Here is a 19,064-nt window from a genome sequence, read left to right as displayed (position 1 = left end):
TAGGTATATAGCGTCTTTGGTAATATTGCAGATAAAAGTTCGACAAATATTTTGGTCGAAAATATTAACAGTCAAGCTAACCTTTTTAATACTTTTTTTTTTTAAATATGGGATCGCAGCAAGTAAAACTGTTCGGAGGTTCCTTATAGACACAACGTTACAAAAATCCTGTAGAATGTCTTCTAGCCATAAAAGACCTGTGGAACGTCTTCTATTTATCGAAGAACTGCGATGGGCCTTCTATTCATAGCAGACCTGTAGAAGGATTTAGAAACATATGTGGCATATGGCCCATCTTTCGGCCATTGAAGAGCTGCAGAAGGACTTACTTCTATATTTAGAAGGACGGTAGAAAATCTTCCTGCCATGAATGATATATAGAATGTTATTTATGAATAGTTATTCTGGCCAAAAAAGAACTGTTTCTACTTCTTACTATAGAAGATCTGCACAAGACCTTCTAACCAAAGATGGCCTGTAAAAGTCCTTTCTGCATAGGAAGGTCTTCCTTACCCAGGTCTTCTTTCATAGAAGACCTTCTGGAGGTCCTCTATCTCCTCTAAGTGCCCTACCATAGACGACTTGTAGAAGAGCTACTTTAAAAGTTTCTTGCCATAGAGAAGTTCTAGAAGGTCATATACCCATTAATGGTATTCTATATTGAAAACCTTAAAAAGGTTATCTCAATTTAGGATCTATGCATATCCAAATCTTATCAAGCCGGATCTGACTATACATGCCACACTGTAGATAGCCATTGTCATTGTATCAATTGGGTAAGCCTACTCGACACAGGGACACGGCTTTTGGATTTCCACACCAATTTCAATGAACTCGTTAAGGAAATTAAAAAAGTCTGAGAATTAAAAAAAAGTCATATAACGAAATGTGAAATCCTTTGTCAAACTTACATAGATCTCAGTTTTGGAAAAATCGTGGTATTTAATAAAATTTTTTTTTTTAGTTTTGACAAAGGCTGCGAAATCCAGTTACAACAGATAGATCTGGGATCTGTATCTTAAGTCGGAGTACGAAAATGGGTATTGCATTAATCTTGTATATTTGCCAACTCCTGTATTTACCGATATTGGTTATAGATATCGAATTCGACCCTGATTCCGGTTCTGCTTACATAAGTCAAAGTCTACACAGATGCCCTTAAATAGGAATCGCATTACCTCTTCTTGATTAACTTTAAAATTTTCGAAGAAATTGCACTCAATATCTCCACATTAGTGATTTCCTTTATGGAGCTACTGAATTTCCGATATGTGGGACACTGATTTTCCTTTTTAACAGCTCACTATAGATCTCCTTCTGAGAAGGATAATCGCAGTCCAGGGAACCCAATTATTTTCCTCATCGCTCAAATAACATTTATTGTTGTTCTTTCGGGTGATGCCAGCCAAAGGCCATTATCAGCCTGGCAGCCTTGCGAGCTTCTGCTGCACAAATGCCTTCCTATTATGATTGTTAGGTTTTGTTTGATAATACCGGACAAGGGGGAAACATATGTATCCAATTTTCACACAAGGTCTTACATTGGCAATATTGACCCTTGGTCGATGTGGTACCAAAAGAAGTGAGCTAATATTGTCGATTTTCTCACCTGATCTAAGTTTATAAAAAATATTAGGATGTACTTAGATTCAGCCAAATCGGTTATTCCTCATGCTTTATATTATATTTAAGGGATGATATGATTGATTCTGTATTAGGATACAAAACTAAATGTTTTTTTTTTAATTTTTGATTTTTGAGTTAAATAAAAATTGAAAAAAAAATGTTTTTCGCATTCATTTTCGTATTATCACACAGAAACAAGTCAAAATATAAAACATATACTTTATTTATTCTTTTTTTATTTAATTTATTTATTTATTTATTTTTTTTTTTTTTTTTTTGATTTCCAAATTGAGAATATATATTAAACCAAACTAATTTTTGCAACAACATTAAAACTATTTTTGTTTCTAAATATATTTATTTCATAATATTTTTTGTTATATATTTTTAAATTAATTGCATATTATTTCTATGTTTGTGTTGGGCATGTTTGCTTGCTTTGTAGTTTTGTCAAATTTATTTTATTTACTTTGGTTAAAAATCACTTTATTTATTTTTAATTGAATTATTTTTTTTTAATTTCGATTTTTTTTTTGTTCTTTTTATTTCAATTAACTATTCGCTAAAATAGGGTCCACCTGGTCTAGATGGCATGAAGGTGAGTTTGGAAATCTAAAAATAAATGCGTTTTACAATATCTTAACATTTAATATTTTTAATAGGGCGCTCAAGGTGAAACTGGCATAAAGGGTGAACGTGGCGATCCTGGTCTACCGGTAAGTGTTGGAAATTTGGAAACAATTTGAAACAAAAGATGTGTTTGCTGCATGCCTAAATGGTCTTTAAAAAAAAACTTATTTTCAAATTTTTCTTTTTTCTCTTTCAACTTTACACCCCTTTTTTCCCCACTTCTTGATTATATAACTAACAAAAAAATAATAATAATGTGCAATGTCTGTGTTGTAAAAAAAATATATAAAATATGAAATAAAACCAAAGGGTACCGATGGCATACCCGGCCAGGAGGGACCTCGCGGTGAAAAGGGCTCCCGAGGAGATCCCGGTCCACCGGGTAAACGTGGCCGCAAAGGTGATCGTGGTGATAAAGGCGAACAAGGTGTACCCGGCCTGGATGCCCCATGTCCATTGGGTTCTGATGGCCTGCCATTGCCGGGCTGTGGTTGGAGACCGCCAAAGGTTAGCATGATTTCCAAAATAAGCAAAACCATCCATCACATCCACATCACACAAAAACATAAGCAGCAACCAATTTTGCTACACATGCCTCACATAAAATAAGCTTCCTTGCCCCTTCCCTCGATCCTAATTGGTTTTGGTTCCTTGTTTTCGAAAACGAAAAGCAAAAAATTCCTCGCTTTAAAATTTTAGCAGTTTCATGTCATTAATGCTTTCTAATTTTTGTGGTTTTGTTTGGTTTACTAACATCTTTTGCAATTTTTTTTGTATTTTTCTATTTGTGGCTAACATCCTTTTTGCACCCAATAACAACATCAACAACCCCACACCGCACCATTATTGCAACATTGAACGATATCCTTTAGGAAACGGTTATCTCAACACCGGTGCACAAGGATTATCTGCCCGATGTCACCGGTCCCGAGAGCAATAATGCCAGCGATTATGAACAGGAAGAAGAGGAGGAGGAACAAAATGAAAACGAAGATGAATACGATGAATATCAAGATAATTTACACAACGATTAAAATTATTTTCAATGGAAAAGAAATTCGAAAAAAAGACAAGGCAAAGTAAACGATAAACACAAATGAAAGAAATAGCTAAACACGGAGACAATGCAATGCATCATAAATGTGCTAAAAGCCCCTTTTGCAGGCAACAAAGGAACGCTACACAATAATGTTTAACAAGAATTACAAACAAACAAGAACAACATCAAAAAACGAAAAAAAAAACATCAGGGGCTCCCATAAAACAATGATTCTGTTCTTGTCATGTCAAACTCCCCCGGCCATCATAAATCTCCGAACATTCGACCAAGCCGACTTTGCTGCATTTACATTTAGCCATGCGTTTATCTCGCACACCATCAAACCATTAGCACCTGCTGTTTTTACACATCTCCTCAACACCGAGTGACATTTCCAATTAACAGCCAATTGAAATGGAGTGGGAGGAAAATAGGAAAAAAAAAAGAAAACTCTTATTGTATTTTTGTCTCTCTAACCCTTTTTATTTATTTTTAATTTTTTTTATTTATATATTTGTTTACTAATTTAAATCACTATCTTAACCCAACAACTACTATAACAAAAACAACAACACCAAGCACCTTAGAACTCATCGCCTAAATGTTCGATGTTTTGTTATCTACTTCACGGTGGAGGCTGTAATACTCTCTTAACACACAGTAAAGTATAATTTTTGCAATTAATAATATTTAATGCTTTTTCTTAACAATTGGTAACAATTTTGAAATTTTAATATTTTTTTATTATGAAACAAAGTATGAGAATGAGAAAAAATATTATTGTTTAAAGAAAAAATCGCCAAAAAAATCTAAAGAGGTAGAGGTAAGCTTAAGACTGAATCGTACCCTCTGTATAAAACGGAACCTGTATATAAAGTATAAAGTTAAATATTCCATATATTCAAATGAGCGATTTGTATACACAGGTCCACGTTTAGGTGTAGTCCCCATATAACTCCCTGGAATTATTTAATATTTGATATTTGAATTTCGTAATGGATACCACATCCTATTACAGAAAATTTCCAATACAGGTGTACACCAATGGGAAATTCCCCAGTTACCTTCTGATATGTTGACATTAGGTATTATCTTTTTTGATAGAAAATTTTAAACATAGACCCTCATTTTCGTAAGACGCCCATAAAACCGTGCAACCCTATATTCTGTATTTTAATCATTGTAATGGATTTTTTCCTAAATTTTGCAAGTTCCTCTCAAATAGTGAAGGGTGTTTAAATTTCGACAAGGCCGAGATTTGCTACTTTTATAATTGTTAAAGCTTACATTTCAGGTTTATGGTGTCTTTTCCAAAGTTACTGAATAAATTTAACCTCAACGAAATCACCAAAGTCTGTATTTTTAATCCACTTTGCAAGATTATATTATTATTATTATTATTATTATTATTATTATTATTATTATTATTATTATTATTATTATTATTATTATTATATTATTATATTATTATATTATTATTATTATTATTATTATTATTATTATTATTATTATTATTATTATTATTATTATTATTATTATTATTATTATATTATTATTATTATTATTATTATTATTATTATTATTATTATTATTATTATTATTATTATTATTATTATTATTATTATATTATTATTATTATTATTATTATTATTATTATTATATTATTATTATTATTATTATTATATTATTATTATTATTATTATTATTATTATATTATTATTATTATTATTATTATTATTATTATTATTATTATTATTATTATTATTATTATTATTATTATTATTATTATATTATTATTATTATTATTATTATTATTATTATTATTATTATTATTATTATATTATTATTATTATTATTATATTATTATTATTATTATTATTATTATTATTATTATTATTATTATTATTATTATTATTATTATTATTATTATTATTATTATTATTATTATTATTATTATTATTATTATTATTATTATTATTATTATTATATTATTATTATTATTATTATTATTATTATTATTATTATTATTATTATTATTATTATTATTATTATTATTATTATTATTATTATTATTATTATTATTATTATTATTATTATTATTATTATTATTATTATTATTATTATTATTATTATTATTATTATTATTATTATTATTATTATTATTATTATTATTATTATTATTATTATTATTATTATTATTATTATTATTATTATTATTATTATTATTATTATTATTATTATTGTTATTGTTATTATATTTATTTATTTAAACTTATATTCGAAATTTATATATTAGAAGTTAAAATTATGGGTCTATTTTATTCTGGTAACAATATGTTTCTAATCTGTGTCAAAGTCTTCCAAAGTACTAAAATTGTTGGTAAAAAAAAGTGTAAAGGGAAAAATGTTCTCCATTACATGTCGCTATAAGCCACCAAAGAAAAGATATAACTATTTCCATTTGATATTAAGAAAACATTTCTTTAAATTTTCCAAAGAAAACGAGAAAATTATTCGTAATTTTTTAGATTAACTTTTCCTGGGCGTTTTTATATCCTCAGCCATATGGCTAGAGTGGGTAAATATCAGTTGATACGGCCAAAGCGTGTCTCATCCAAATAAGGGCTTTAGATTCTAGGTCTCTTAGAGTCGATTTAGCGATGTCCGTCCGTTTGTCTGGCTGGTGCGCACGATAACTTTCGATTAGGTCCAAACTTGGTACATCGTAATACCATTATGAAACTTAGACCGAGTTCGAAGATGGGCCGAACGGTTCACTCCTTCTGGTACCTCCCCCCAAAAGATCAACATTTCAAAGAGAATATTTGACTGGAAAGAGATTAAATTTGGTTCAAACTTCCAATTCCAATTTTTGTATCAGTGCTAAGTCAGGGGAGAAAATGGACAATATTCCCCACAAAGGTCAACACTTTGAATAATTATAACTCTAATAAAATGTGTCATAAGTGCCCGATGGTCTTCAAATTTCTCACATCATAATATATTTAGTAACCCAAGGTAGGAAATATCAATATACTCCTTCGGTACAATCTTTGTTATTTCGGAAAATAATTGCATTAAAATACTGCCATACATGATCGGTCCAATTCATGCTGTCCTGAAAGCCTCTACCCTACACCTTCAAAGGAGAGTATATTAACTTTGTCACTTCATTTGTAACATCCCTAAAAATTCGTGCTAGACCATTATATATTCATGATTAGCACAAAATTCTATGCCGATTTAACGATGTCCCTCTGTTTGTCTGTTGGAATCACGATACAGCCCACATTATTTGACGATATAGATGTCGGTGGTTGATGATTTTTCCACGGGTTTGTCCAAAAATTAGTATTTGTAATTCTTAATAGGTTCTATCTCATGTGGCGGAACATATTACGTACAAATTCACGTTTTTGTATAGCCCCTACATAATGGCACCTCCCGATATTCAGTATTCTGATGATTTTTGCCACATTTTTTCACGGATATGTCTACAAATTGATATTTTTAATTCATAATGAGTTCTAGCTCCTCTTTTAGAACATTGAAAATGTAGGTCCACGTTTTTCTATAGCGCACATAAAACGATACCAACCAATACACGGTATTTTGATAATCCCAGTCACATTTACCACGAAATTGTTTGAAATTTGATATTTAAGAAGATATTTGATGGCAATCCTAGAAGAATAAAATTGTCTATAGAGGTTCCCCATACAACGGTCTCACTCACTTTATAGTTTTTTGATAAGTTTAACTGCACTGTTTAAGATGCGTTCGCCGTATGGCACGTAGCGCCATCTTGTTGAAACCACATCTCCTCCGGATCAATGTCATCCATATTTTTAAACAAAAAATTATTGAGCATGGTGCAGTAACGATCTCCATTGACCGTAACGCGAGCTCCGGCGTCATTTTGTGGATTGGTCTCACTCCATATGCGGTAATTTTGTTTATTAACAATTTTGAGATAAAACAACGGGTCATTTGGTTTTCAAAGTAAATTTGGATAATTTCGAAGCGTTGTTCAAGCGTGAGTCTATTCATGATGATTTATCAGAAAGTTTCATCAAAATTTAATTTTTTGTGTTACTTTTTGCAATTTAAAGTTCTATCTAGCTTAAAAAAAAACACCCTTTATAAATATTTATTGTTTATAATATTTTGACTGGCTACTATCCCGTTTAAAGTGTGTTTTAATTATTTTGTGAAGAAAAGGAAAAATGCCTCTTTGCTGACTCGCTTAGGGGTTAACATTTTGAGCCAAAATAATCCTCGTGTTGTTATCTGAAATATTGTCGAAAACACTATATTCCTAAAATGTATGGATTTCAAGAAATCTTAATTTAAAAATTTAGACAAAATGTGGAAGAGGGTAAAAATTTATCCCTCCATTCAGCTTATTTTCCGAATAAAAGTTCAAAAAGGTATTATGAATATTTAAAATATTCACTCTTCGTGGCGGAGTTGTCAGAAACAGTTCTCTTAGAGTAAATTTAAAAATTCTACATTTTACTAGTTTTATCATAAAAAAAAATCATCGAAAATTGTATTATTTCAACAAATAAAAAAATTGAATATCGTGGTTAGTATGTAACAGTTCTTGTCACATATACTAAAAAAATGTTTAATAGCTGATTGGCTCAACTTTATATTACTCTCTATTACAGAGAGCAAAGGTTTTCAAAACGAAACTGGCAGCTTTGTAATATTTACTAACGCTACCGATATGATTGATTTCATCCCTGTGAAGGGAATGACTACTAGGTTTTTCAGCTTTTTGATATGAAGACATTTTTGAAGCTTTAAAACAAACATAATTTGTTAATATTTTAAAGCTTTGTTAAAAAACTCAAACGATATCTGTACTCAGAGCATTCTACTTTGTTTCATTTTAAAAATATTCCTGAAATTTAAAAAATAAAAATCAAATTGTTTTTAATATTTCTAGAATAAAACATATTTACTTATTATCACTAATCTTTTTACAGGACAACTGGGAAGAATGGCTTAGGGAAGAGGTTATACGCATAATCAAGAGTATGCCAAAGATACGGCGTAGATAGATTGCAAAAAAATCCCCAGAAAACCTACAAAACCCTGCCCCTCTCTTGTCAATCACCAATCAACACAGAGCTTTAAAACACACACAGCTAATGAATTGAAGTGAAGAGCAGCTTTCAAAACACAACAACAACACCACACCAATCTATGCAATATTTTCTCGTTTTTATTCCCACAATTTAACAAAAATTTTAAATATTTTTTTAGATTTAAGAACAACAACAATTGAATAAAGAATCTTTTCTAAGGAGAATCCATAAGTATTGTTATTTTATAGAGAAAAGTTAATTGTTATTATATAAGAAATTAAACGAGAAAAAAGAACATACATATATTTTGTAATGCATTTTGTTAAAAGCTTTACTAAGTTTCGAAATAAGTTAAATGAATTTTAAGAATTTAAAAAAAAAAACTATTTTCACTATTTAAAATATAGCCCATAAGTGATGAATATAACATTTGCCTAATTTCAATACAATTGCAATAATTTAATATGAAATTAAATCAAACAACTAATAATGTATTCAATTAAATCCAAACAACACTAACTCCAATAATTTTATGCAATATGACATTTTAATAAAATAATTTTTACGATTTACTCATAGTTTTACGATACGAACGTATTTTTTATTGAATTATTGTAAAATTGTAGTTGATTTTTTCACTTTATTTTAATAATTTTAAACTCTTTTTGCATTTTTTCGATGGAACAGAGCATTTTCAACTGTTTTCTCAACTGTGTCATAACATTCGCTTTTATATTTTCGTCTTGTTTATTTTTGTTACATTTATTATTCATAGACACACGCATAAATAATACTACTTCGTAAACATGTGAATCTTTTATTTGATATATTTTGTAGTTTTTAAGTATTTTATTGAAATTAGTTAGATTTTTCATATGTGAAATTTTAAGAGAATGAAACGGAAAAAATCTATGAAATTACTTTGAATATATTCAGCATAAATTTATAGACACATTAGTTATTTAATACAAACGATATAAACATATGCAATAAAGTATAAATAAATAAATAAATTATATATAAATAAAACAAATAAAAGGGAGTTCTTTTATTTAATATATGTTGAAGGCAAACAAAAGTTAAAATGGGGGTAAGTTCGGCCGGACAGAACTTTTTATAATATCACCCTGTGAACAATTTAATTATGGCAGAATCAGCTGTTCAAAATTTGATTTGGGATAGTACCATGGTAGAAGATTATAGGTAGTCTCATCGACGCAGCAGTTGGGACAATGAACTGTCAATCCAGTTTTGGAATTAAAAATTCTGAATAAAAAATTATTGAAATTTGTATAAATTGTTGAGAAATGCATTTCATAACAACCTCCTATTTGTGTCGTATAAGAAATCATCTAAAAATCTACTTATTTTCAACAAAGCATTTTAAAATTGTTGACATGTCAATGTCCCCATGCGTTGTTGCATCTACATGTATTCTTCTTCCATGGATAGTACCATATACTAAGGCTTGCAAAAAATTGGTCTGTTCCAAAACCTGCAAGATTCTACTAGTTTTGCAATAATTTTCTGTATCATAAAGGGGTATTGGTTACCGTAGGAAACATTGTTACAGTTCTGGAATAGATCAATTGTAATTCAAATGATAAATTTTCAGTGATGCATTTGGGGTTACCATTATATGGCGCTATTCCAAAACATAAACCGAATAATTCCTGAGAATACATGTTCTCCTATAAAGAACTTAAAATGTCAGATAAGCTTTAAAATGTCAGTCCCATAAAAAATTTAAAATCCCAAAATCCAAATCTTATCTAAACAAGTAAAAGAAAAATACCATTCCACCATTTTTAATAAAGAAAACATTTTTATATAAAAGTATCTGCATTTAAACGTGTTTCAAAAAACCATCCAGTGGGTGAGGTTGTTGCATGGGGGCCATATAAAAATGGGAAACTCTATCGGCAATTTTATACTTCAAGGATTGTCATCTACCAAATTTGAAACAATTTCGTGGGTAAAGATGATTAGGATTATCAAAATATCGAATTTCGGTGGTTATCGTTATATTTTCGCTATACCAAAACGTGGACCTATATATAATATGTTCCGCCACTGGAGCTAGAATCCATTGCGAACTACAAACACCAATTTTTAGACCAGTCCGTGGAACAATGTTGTAAAAATCATCAAAATTACGAATATCGGGAGGTATAGTTATATGGGGGCCATACAAAAACGAGGAGTTATACATACAATTTTCCGCCACCGGAGCTAGAACATATTATTACCTACAAATACCAATTTTTAGACAAATCCGTGAAAAAATTAGCAAAATCATCAAAATACGGAATATCGGAAGGTACCGTTATATATACCAAAATGTGGCTATACCAAAATGCGGACCGATATATCTGATTTTCAATACCAACCATCCTAGACATAATTCACATTGTTGTGCCAAATTTTAAAGCTCTACGTCAAGTTATGTGGGCTGCATTGTGATTTCAACAGACAGACGGTCATCGTTCGTATTTGGAGGTATCGCCTTATTAGTGATGAAAGAAAAATGAGCCTACTTCAGCAGTCTTTTTAAAAAATTCTCCTGAAAATATGTAGTTAAAATCATACGAAAACCACATTTGGGGAAGTACTGAAACATGTGTCACTATAGCTGAATGTGAACATGTATAGCCAATGATCTGCCAAAGAAGGTATAGCCCATTACTAACTCAAAGTGCCGAATTTAAAATAATTCCGCTTGAAAATTCGGCTTAAATCATACAAATACGGAATACTGGGAGGAACTGGTATGTGTGGGCTATAAGAAACCGTGAACCCATATGGACAATTTTTTGCCACAGAAGGTGGAATCCGTTACAAAATCAAAGTATAGAAATTTCAACAATTCCGTTTAAATTCAAATGATTTATTGGCACTTTATTTTGAATCCACCAAACCAAAATAAATCATTCAGTCTAATGTCTCTTTAACCGCACATTGCAATATCAAATACAACCCTGCTCTTTTTAGTCTGTTTGTTTACATGACAGAGAACTGTTATTCGTGAATTCATATTTTTCTTTGTGACTTCAATTTCAATTTTTCAATGCGTTGTATTTTCATTTTTCATTGATATACATATAAATCCAACGCGTGTGCTCATTTTTACCTAAAAGTTAATCAATTTATCTGTTATTGATCGGTTGAAATAAAAATTATAAATTGTGTCGTTCGTAATGTTGTGAGGTTTGTCGGTTTCGTGATAATTGTCGCTTCGAGTTACCTTTGGTGTATTCCTGTTGCTAAACGGACGTAATCATATTCCCGCCATTTTTTCAAAGTACCCTAAAGCTCCATATAATATGATATTTAGCAATTTTCCCTTAAATTGTGAATGCAAAGCAATATTTACACATATGTTTAATAAAGGACAGTGCCACCAGGACGTATTATATCAAATCTAGCCTCTAAAATCGTAAAAGTAGGTGTACTACAGATTTCGCAAAAAAACAACGCAAAAATTATTCTTGTAGTTTCCCAAAGTTCGTCAAGTTTACAATGCACAATAGTAACATAAAGGTAAGTTCAAATTTCTATTTGTTGTCCTCATGAATATCAGAATTCAATGAAGCTTCTTTCACATATTGCCATTGAGCTTTGAAATTAAATGAATAAATCACATGTCCGTCCCAAAATGTGTTATTGTCATTTGTACTAATTTCTAATTTTTTCCAGAGGAGGTATAAATTGAACTCGTATTGTTTTTTTGCCATCCATTCTCTTCCTGTCGTTACAATTCCTACATAGTTACTTTCTTAAAACATAATGTCTAATAATCTCATTTTAAACTTTTTGTCTTACCTTAGGGGAGGATTTATATTCCGCAAGGAATGGGGGAGGAAATGATTGTTTATACCTATTTACTTTCGGAAGTTTTGTTATGTGGTCGTATACCTATATTGAATAACTAAAATATAGTATTTTTACTGGTCTGATAAGGAGAGAGAACTTCTAATTACGGTTTTTGTGAGGAGTAAATTCAAAATTTGGCCAGAAACCTATAGAGCACTAAAAAGCATAAAGTCCCATTATATGGGAGGCGTCCTCGGAATAATATAAATGCTTGTTCAATGCGTGCTCTATAGTGATTTCAACAAATTGACGAGGAATATAAATATTGTATTAGGGTCTCCTATATATTTCGAGGTACTTTTTCATGTTATTTTCTAATTTGACATTTTCGTCAAAATTCTTTGAAAAAGTGTCAACTAGTATAGTTTTTTGTAATAGAGCTGAATTAATCAGTTATTTATCGTACTTAATCGACATATTTTTAAAAAAGGCACAGCTGAGAGACAGCTGTGTAGTTCAAAGTTCTCACATCGTATTTTTTAATCAAATTTTAATTTAGGGCGAAAGTGGACGATATCGTTGTGCCTTTTCCCTATGGGAACATTTTAAGATAATGTTATCAAACAATGTTCAAAGATGGACTACTCCCATGACACTCTGTATATCTGCCCTATCTGAATTTGCCAAAAATGAGTATAGTGTAGTCATTATTTTTATTATATTATGATTACCACATATATATTTCAGATCAGAATTTTTGTGAATTAATTTGGTGTGAATTGTTTTTTCCAAATTCTCCATTTTGAAAAATGTAAAAAAGGGCTTTCAGTATAAAAAAAATTTCGGTTGAAAGGAAATTTTGCAATTTTTCAAACAAAAGTTATGGTCCATTTTACCCGCTAACGATTATGCGATTACGTTCATTCGATTAGAGCTACTGCAAAAAGCTGTTGGTCCATTTCATCCCCTTAATATTTTTCGATCATCTCCCTCAACAAAATGCTTCTATACTAACTCCCTTGCGTGATTACACAAATACGGACATACATAGCAACATCGTCTCAGTTCGGCGAGTTGGGAAGATAGATATATAACATCCGGAGTCAAGCACCAATATTTCGAGGTGTGACAACATTTTGAATCAACCAACACAAAGTGTTGATGGATTAAAAATATATATACCTATATATTTCTGAGCCAAAAATATAGTCCTCATTATGATTAAAATTTCAGTTAAAGGTGCTTCTTTTCTTATCTTGTCCTTGTCGACCGTTTTGTAACGTAAATCGGAACACATCCTTAATCTTTTCTTGTATCTTTCTGACTCTAACCCCTAGGTTAAAAATTCAACTTTTTTGATAGGATGTTGACACAAGGCCTTGATATCTGAAATGTTCGTTAAAAAATTTTGGACAATAGTAGCTTAAACTTATGGGCATATTAATACACATGCCTCCTTCACACTCCTTCATATTATACGATTTGAATAATGAGTTATAGCATTTTTCTATGAATTCATTTTTGCTGGTGAAATTATACCCATTTACAAAATATGTATGGATCCGAGGAACGTTACTCATTAGGAATTTCAATGTCGAGTTATGTATGGCCTTTTCCGCACTATATTAAATTACTTACTATTAAATTACTTAGATGATAATATGTCAAAGAAATGTATAGGTACAGGAAATCAATAAGCGGATTCAAGATTTGTGAAGCAAATAAGTTAACGATAGGTTTAATCTGCGTACAACCCACATGTGTACTGAATTCAAGTTTATACACAATATGCTGGATATCAAAGTTGTGTAATAAATGAGTATATGTGATTTCCTCGCAATATAGTTTTATACTACCATCCCCAAAAATAGGCTACAATTAAGATAAGTACATTATTTAGTTAGCCAAGTAGCCATTGCGGCCCTACTTGCATTTTTTCTTAAGGTCGTCCAAACTCTTCTATGTACCCGCTTTGAAATTCCTTTTTTTTTTAACTGAAGCCTTTCTGTTTCCAGAATTACACTGGGAAGTAATACTTTCACCAGATTCTAAAAGCGGCAAATTGACAAAGTTTTTTACCAATAAAATTTAGCATATTTCTCACAGCTTATGGTGGGCTATACATCAATACGAAACAGAACTTTTTTTTGCGATTTTTAGGCTCTATACCTCGCAACCATGGACTTCTTCGATTTAAGTCACATATCGCTTTCCGAGTACCATATGTGAAGAAATTTTCCGAAAAATCTGAGTCCAGCCACGAATCTCATCGAACTTTGTTCTTTACATATACAGTTGACTGAGGTCCCCCAGGAGCAAGCCAAAATGAAATCATGCACATAAACTTCGATTCGAATAGTTTCTAAGTTTTCCTTCCTCCGGCAATACTTTCCTGCTGCACATGAATGTTGCAAAAGAAAATCATCCATAATTTCCTTTGTCTCAATGTCCTATATCACAATATATTTATTCCTTCAACAATTTCAGGTTTTTAACAAACTTATGAACATCATCTTTTGCATAGGGTTTTACGGCAATACATGTTGGAATATTTTCCGGTTGTTCTATCCACATTTTGTGCTTAATATCATTTTCGGTTAACTTCTGTGAAAGTTTGCGCAGAGCTTCTTCATCTTTCGCCTAGAACACATTAAAATTATTTACTTGATTTATGGAAGGATCTCATATATTTACTTACGCCCAGTACCACTTTGTGCATATTATCCAAATCATCCACATACGCTTTGGTAGCCTCATCATCTCGATGTAAATGCATTACCGCTGTCGAGGCATGACAGCATTGTGCTATGACGGCACCCAAAGGCCATCCGAGTACAGACTTTAAATCACTGCGAACAATAACATATTGCACTATATTGGACATTATTGGAGTATTTATAGAAATATAGTTTTAATTTTATCTAGAGAAAAATAATAAATACAATCAATGCTTTGAATGCCGGCCAGCAACAACAATAGACAACATATGTGTTTTAGTACAGCAGAGCAGAGTGGTTGCATGGCAATCATTTGTGTACTAAAACAAATGCAACCCTGTTGCTATTGTTGTTTATTATTGTGAATGATAGCTATTGTGAATTATGACCACAGAGACTATGCGTTACAATATTCAGATTTGAATTTACATTTTAAAAATATGTGTGAATAGACAAACAAGTAGAATTGTAGTCCAGTTAGTGGGGCCATTAAAGGATATTACAAAATTATATTTAAATATATTCAAACTAAGGTAGTAGCTAGACGATTTTGGTAAATATGAATAAAATAGCATCAGTCGGTTTCGCAAACAGATGTATTATGTTATGATTATCCAAACTTTTGACCCTTTATGGTTTAGGTTCCGAAGCAGTTGGATAATATTGGCCAATTCGTATCGGACCTAAATAAAAATGATATAAATATTGTGACGTGCAAGGTTTGGTCTTTATTGGTCACTTCGTTAACTTGATACTTTTTAAAAATGTAAAAATGTGTGTGAAGTACGAGATAAATTCGACCGAAGTATTTCAATTTTATACTTCATCTAATACCGTTTAAAATAGGGATGTTGGCTAAATTACAAAAAAATCGAACATCTAAATTCAATTTGATGCGAAATCATCAATTCCATTTTCATTTTAGGTTTCTGGTTGAGAATATTTAGATATTTAGATATAGCAAGTTGTGAAGAATCGCTGACTTGTTTCGCAAGTTATGACAGGTAAAAGTATTTGAAATATTTACCCTCTATGGGGGGAGGTACCAGAAGGGTACGTCATAATTTTTACATTTTCTTTTTAAATTTTATTGAATGAAATCAAAAAAATTCGGAAATAGCATCGAATTTTAGAAAAAGTTTAGATTTGTTCGAATTGGTCATCTTTGGCACGAATTATGGCCTTTAAACGGCCTATGACACCGTCATACGCTGCCCGAATTTTGCTCTGCTGTATTTTGACCCATTCCCGATGAAGCGCTTGCTTGAGGTGATCGACACTTTGGTATTTTTTAGTGCCAATCTTCCTTTCCAAAATACTCCAGACACAATAGTCCAACGGATTGGTATCCGGAGATTTTGGTGGCCATAATAGTGAGCTGGAAATGAAGCGAGGAACTTCATTTTGTAACCATTCTTGGTTGGCGCGTGCTGAGTGCGATGGTGCTGAGTCCTGTTGGAATGTCCTAGGTCTGCGGCCAAAATGTTTGCGTGCCTAAGGCTTTAATACTTGCAATTTTTTTTTTGAATTTCAATGGCCTTATGCGATATGTTTAGCTCACGAGCCATTTTTCGACCATTGCGACGCGGGTATCGATCATGTCGCTTCTTTACTTTGTGAACCATTTCTGCTGATGTTGCTGTTTTTCCGTCCACTTCCTTGACGTCGGGCTATTCTACCAGAATCACGGTAAGGAACGATGGTACGAGACACAAAAGATAGATTATTCACATTTAAATGCTGGAGTGCTCTAACGATAGCCACTTCTGGTTCTCCAGCCAAATATAAAGAGATTAAACTATCACGCTTGAATTCCAACACGAATAACCTTTTTGTCGGGAAAATTCTCACTAATATGATTTTGTACGCTTATAAACAATATAATTAGCTGACACTGGAATAATTTTAACAGCTGTCAGACGAGTGACTTAGAAATGACAGCAGTCTGAAGTTTGTTGCAGTTTGTTTTTATCTCACCCTGTAGGTGTTATAAGAATTTTTAATTGTCCACTATAACAACAGTGGACAATTAAAAATCAAATCAAATTGTGGAAACATCAAATTGAATCATAGTGCAATGACTACAAGGGAGCCATAAGTTCCAATCAATTCTATTTTTTATACTGCCTACATCATTTGATACGTTAAAAACGTGTCTCATCAAAATAACGGTATTAGACCCTAGGTCTCTTTGGACCAAATCCGTTTCAGGACATTTGGGTCGATCTAGGGATCATCCCTCCGTCTGTCTGGCTGGTGAGGACAATAACTCTCTAACCAGGGGAGTATCCGATTTGATCCACATAAACAACGTAATAATATTGTCAAACTTAGATCGAGTTCGGAGATGGGCAATATCGATCCACTGCTTCTGGTACCTCCTAGATTTTCATAGACAATAATTTATCTCAGAGAACGAGAAAGGATCATTAATTTTTGTTGAACCTTTGCAATCCCAATATTTTTGTCAGTGCTAGGTCATGGGCGATCATTTCGCCCACTCGATCATCATCCACAAAGGGTCAACATTTGGAATAATTATAAATCTTATGTATTGTAAAATAAGAGTTCGATTATTTTAACTTTTTATTATTAGATCTTTTGGTTAGAAGACGGGGTATACGCTCCACTCTTTGTGATACCTCCCCCATAACAGGTCAACATTCTGAATTTCAATGAAGTTTTTAAAACACAAAATGAGAATCGAATTCCTTTCGAAATCGGCACATCTCAATATTTCTATCAACACAAGATCTGTTGTGAAGATGGTAGATATTGACCCACTCCTTCTTGTACCTCACCAACAAAGGGTCAATATTTTGAATAATTATGTCTCTCATAAAATCCGAAGTAAGCATTCGATTCTTCACATCTCATTATCTTTATTTACACAAGAAATAGTGTGACTATTGCATATATCGGCTCACTCCCTCTTGTACCTCCCCTACACAGGGTCAAAATTTCGAATATCTAAAACAATCATAAAATGGAAAGTAACCCCCAAATGTTCTTCTTTTACTAATGAGTGATAAAAATCGACCCACCACTTTTTGGTATCATCTCCACAAAGAGTCACACTTGTTAATTATTATATTTATCATAACTTGCGAAAAAAGTCAGAGATTCTTGGAGTATTTGAATATTTCTCTCAACTAGAGATTTGATGTAGATAAGGAATATATAGTCCGGTCCTTCTGGTTCATTTCCAAAATGGACCAAATCCATTTGGAATCGATCTATCGATGTCCATCCACCTGTCTGTCTAGTTGGTGCGCGCGAAGGCTCTCCGATTTGATCTAAACTTGTTACATCGTAATATTATTATAAAACTTAGGTCGACTTCGGAGAGGGGCAATATCGGTCAACTCCTTTTTGTACCTCCCCCACAAAATATCGACATTTTCAAAAAATATTTCTAGTATTTTCATCAATGCTACTTCAGGTGGGAAAATTGACTGTATCGGTCCACTCCATCAAGTACCTCCCATACGAGGGGTCAAAATTTTGAATACTTTTAACTCTTTTAAAAAGTGATGTAAGAGTCCGATTGTCTTCAAAATACACACATCACTAGATTTTTATCAACCCAAGGTCGGATGAGAAGATGGAATATATCGGTTCACCCCTTCTGGTACCTCCCCCACAAAGGGTAAAATTTTTAATATCCATTAAGCTCATTAAACGCGATTCTATTCCAGACTTGATACATCTTAATATTTTCATCTTCTTCTATAAAGATCGTAGAGATCGGACCGTTCTGGTAACTTCTTCACAAAGAGGTTCAAGATTTTGAAAAACAAAACGATCAAAGAAAACGAAATAAGCATCCAACTCTCTCCAAATTCACACATACAAATATATTTGCTAACACAAGATCTAAAGATGATATATAGGGTGAGATGAAAAAAACTGCAACCAACTTCAGACTGCTGCCACTCGTCCGACAACTGTTAAAATTATTCCAGTGATATTGTTTACAAGTGCACAAAAGCATTTTGGTGCGAATTTTCCAGAAAAAAAGTTATTCGTGATTGAATTCAAGCGTGATGGTGTGATTTCTTCATATTTGGCAGGAAAACCACAAGCGGCTATCGTTAGAGCACTCCAGCATTTAATGTGAATAAATCTTTTGTGTCTCGTACC

At 31.8% G+C, this 19,064-nt stretch overlaps 2 protein-coding genes across 10 annotated transcripts in view; one reads left to right on the top strand and one right to left on the bottom strand.

Annotated features, from left to right (window-relative positions):
• Positions 1-8,615, top strand: part of LOC101888466 (collagen alpha chain CG42342) — a 516,353-nt gene extending 507,738 nt beyond the window's left edge. For 6 of the 9 annotated variants that reach the window (XM_059120826.1, XM_059120815.1, XM_059120811.1 and 3 more), the window contains 5 exons: positions 2,198-2,224; positions 2,289-2,342; positions 2,566-2,763; positions 3,129-3,955; positions 8,290-8,615. In XM_059120826.1, the coding sequence (XP_058976809.1) occupies positions 2,198-2,224; positions 2,289-2,342; positions 2,566-2,763; positions 3,129-3,290 (441 nt within the window). In that variant the 3' untranslated portion in view covers positions 3,291-3,955; positions 8,290-8,615. The remainder of the gene's footprint in view (positions 1-2,197; positions 2,225-2,288; positions 2,343-2,565; positions 2,764-3,128; positions 3,956-8,289) is intronic. The other 3 variants (XM_059120843.1, XM_059120820.1, XM_059120829.1) reach the window with 2 other exon arrangements.
• Positions 8,616-14,635: 6,020 nt separating this feature from the next.
• Positions 14,636-15,189, bottom strand: LOC101888293 (putative peptidyl-tRNA hydrolase PTRHD1). The gene is made up of 2 exons (XM_005179285.4): positions 14,903-15,189; positions 14,636-14,844 (listed from the first exon to the last, which is right to left on the bottom strand). Exons 1-2 carry the CDS (start codon positions 15,086-15,088, stop codon positions 14,671-14,673), a joined length of 360 nt encoding a protein of 119 aa, XP_005179342.1. The 5' UTR covers positions 15,089-15,189; the 3' UTR covers positions 14,636-14,670.
• Positions 15,190-19,064: the final 3,875 nt, after the last annotated feature.

The sequence above is a fragment of the Musca domestica genome, unplaced genomic scaffold (assembly GCF_030504385.1).
Source record: "Musca domestica strain aabys unplaced genomic scaffold, Musca_domestica.polishedcontigs.V.1.1 1, whole genome shotgun sequence".
Classification (NCBI taxonomy): Eukaryota; Metazoa; Arthropoda; class Insecta; order Diptera; family Muscidae; genus Musca; species Musca domestica.
Note: the sequence above shows the minus strand (reverse complement) of the source record. Positions and strands in the feature narration are given on the sequence as shown.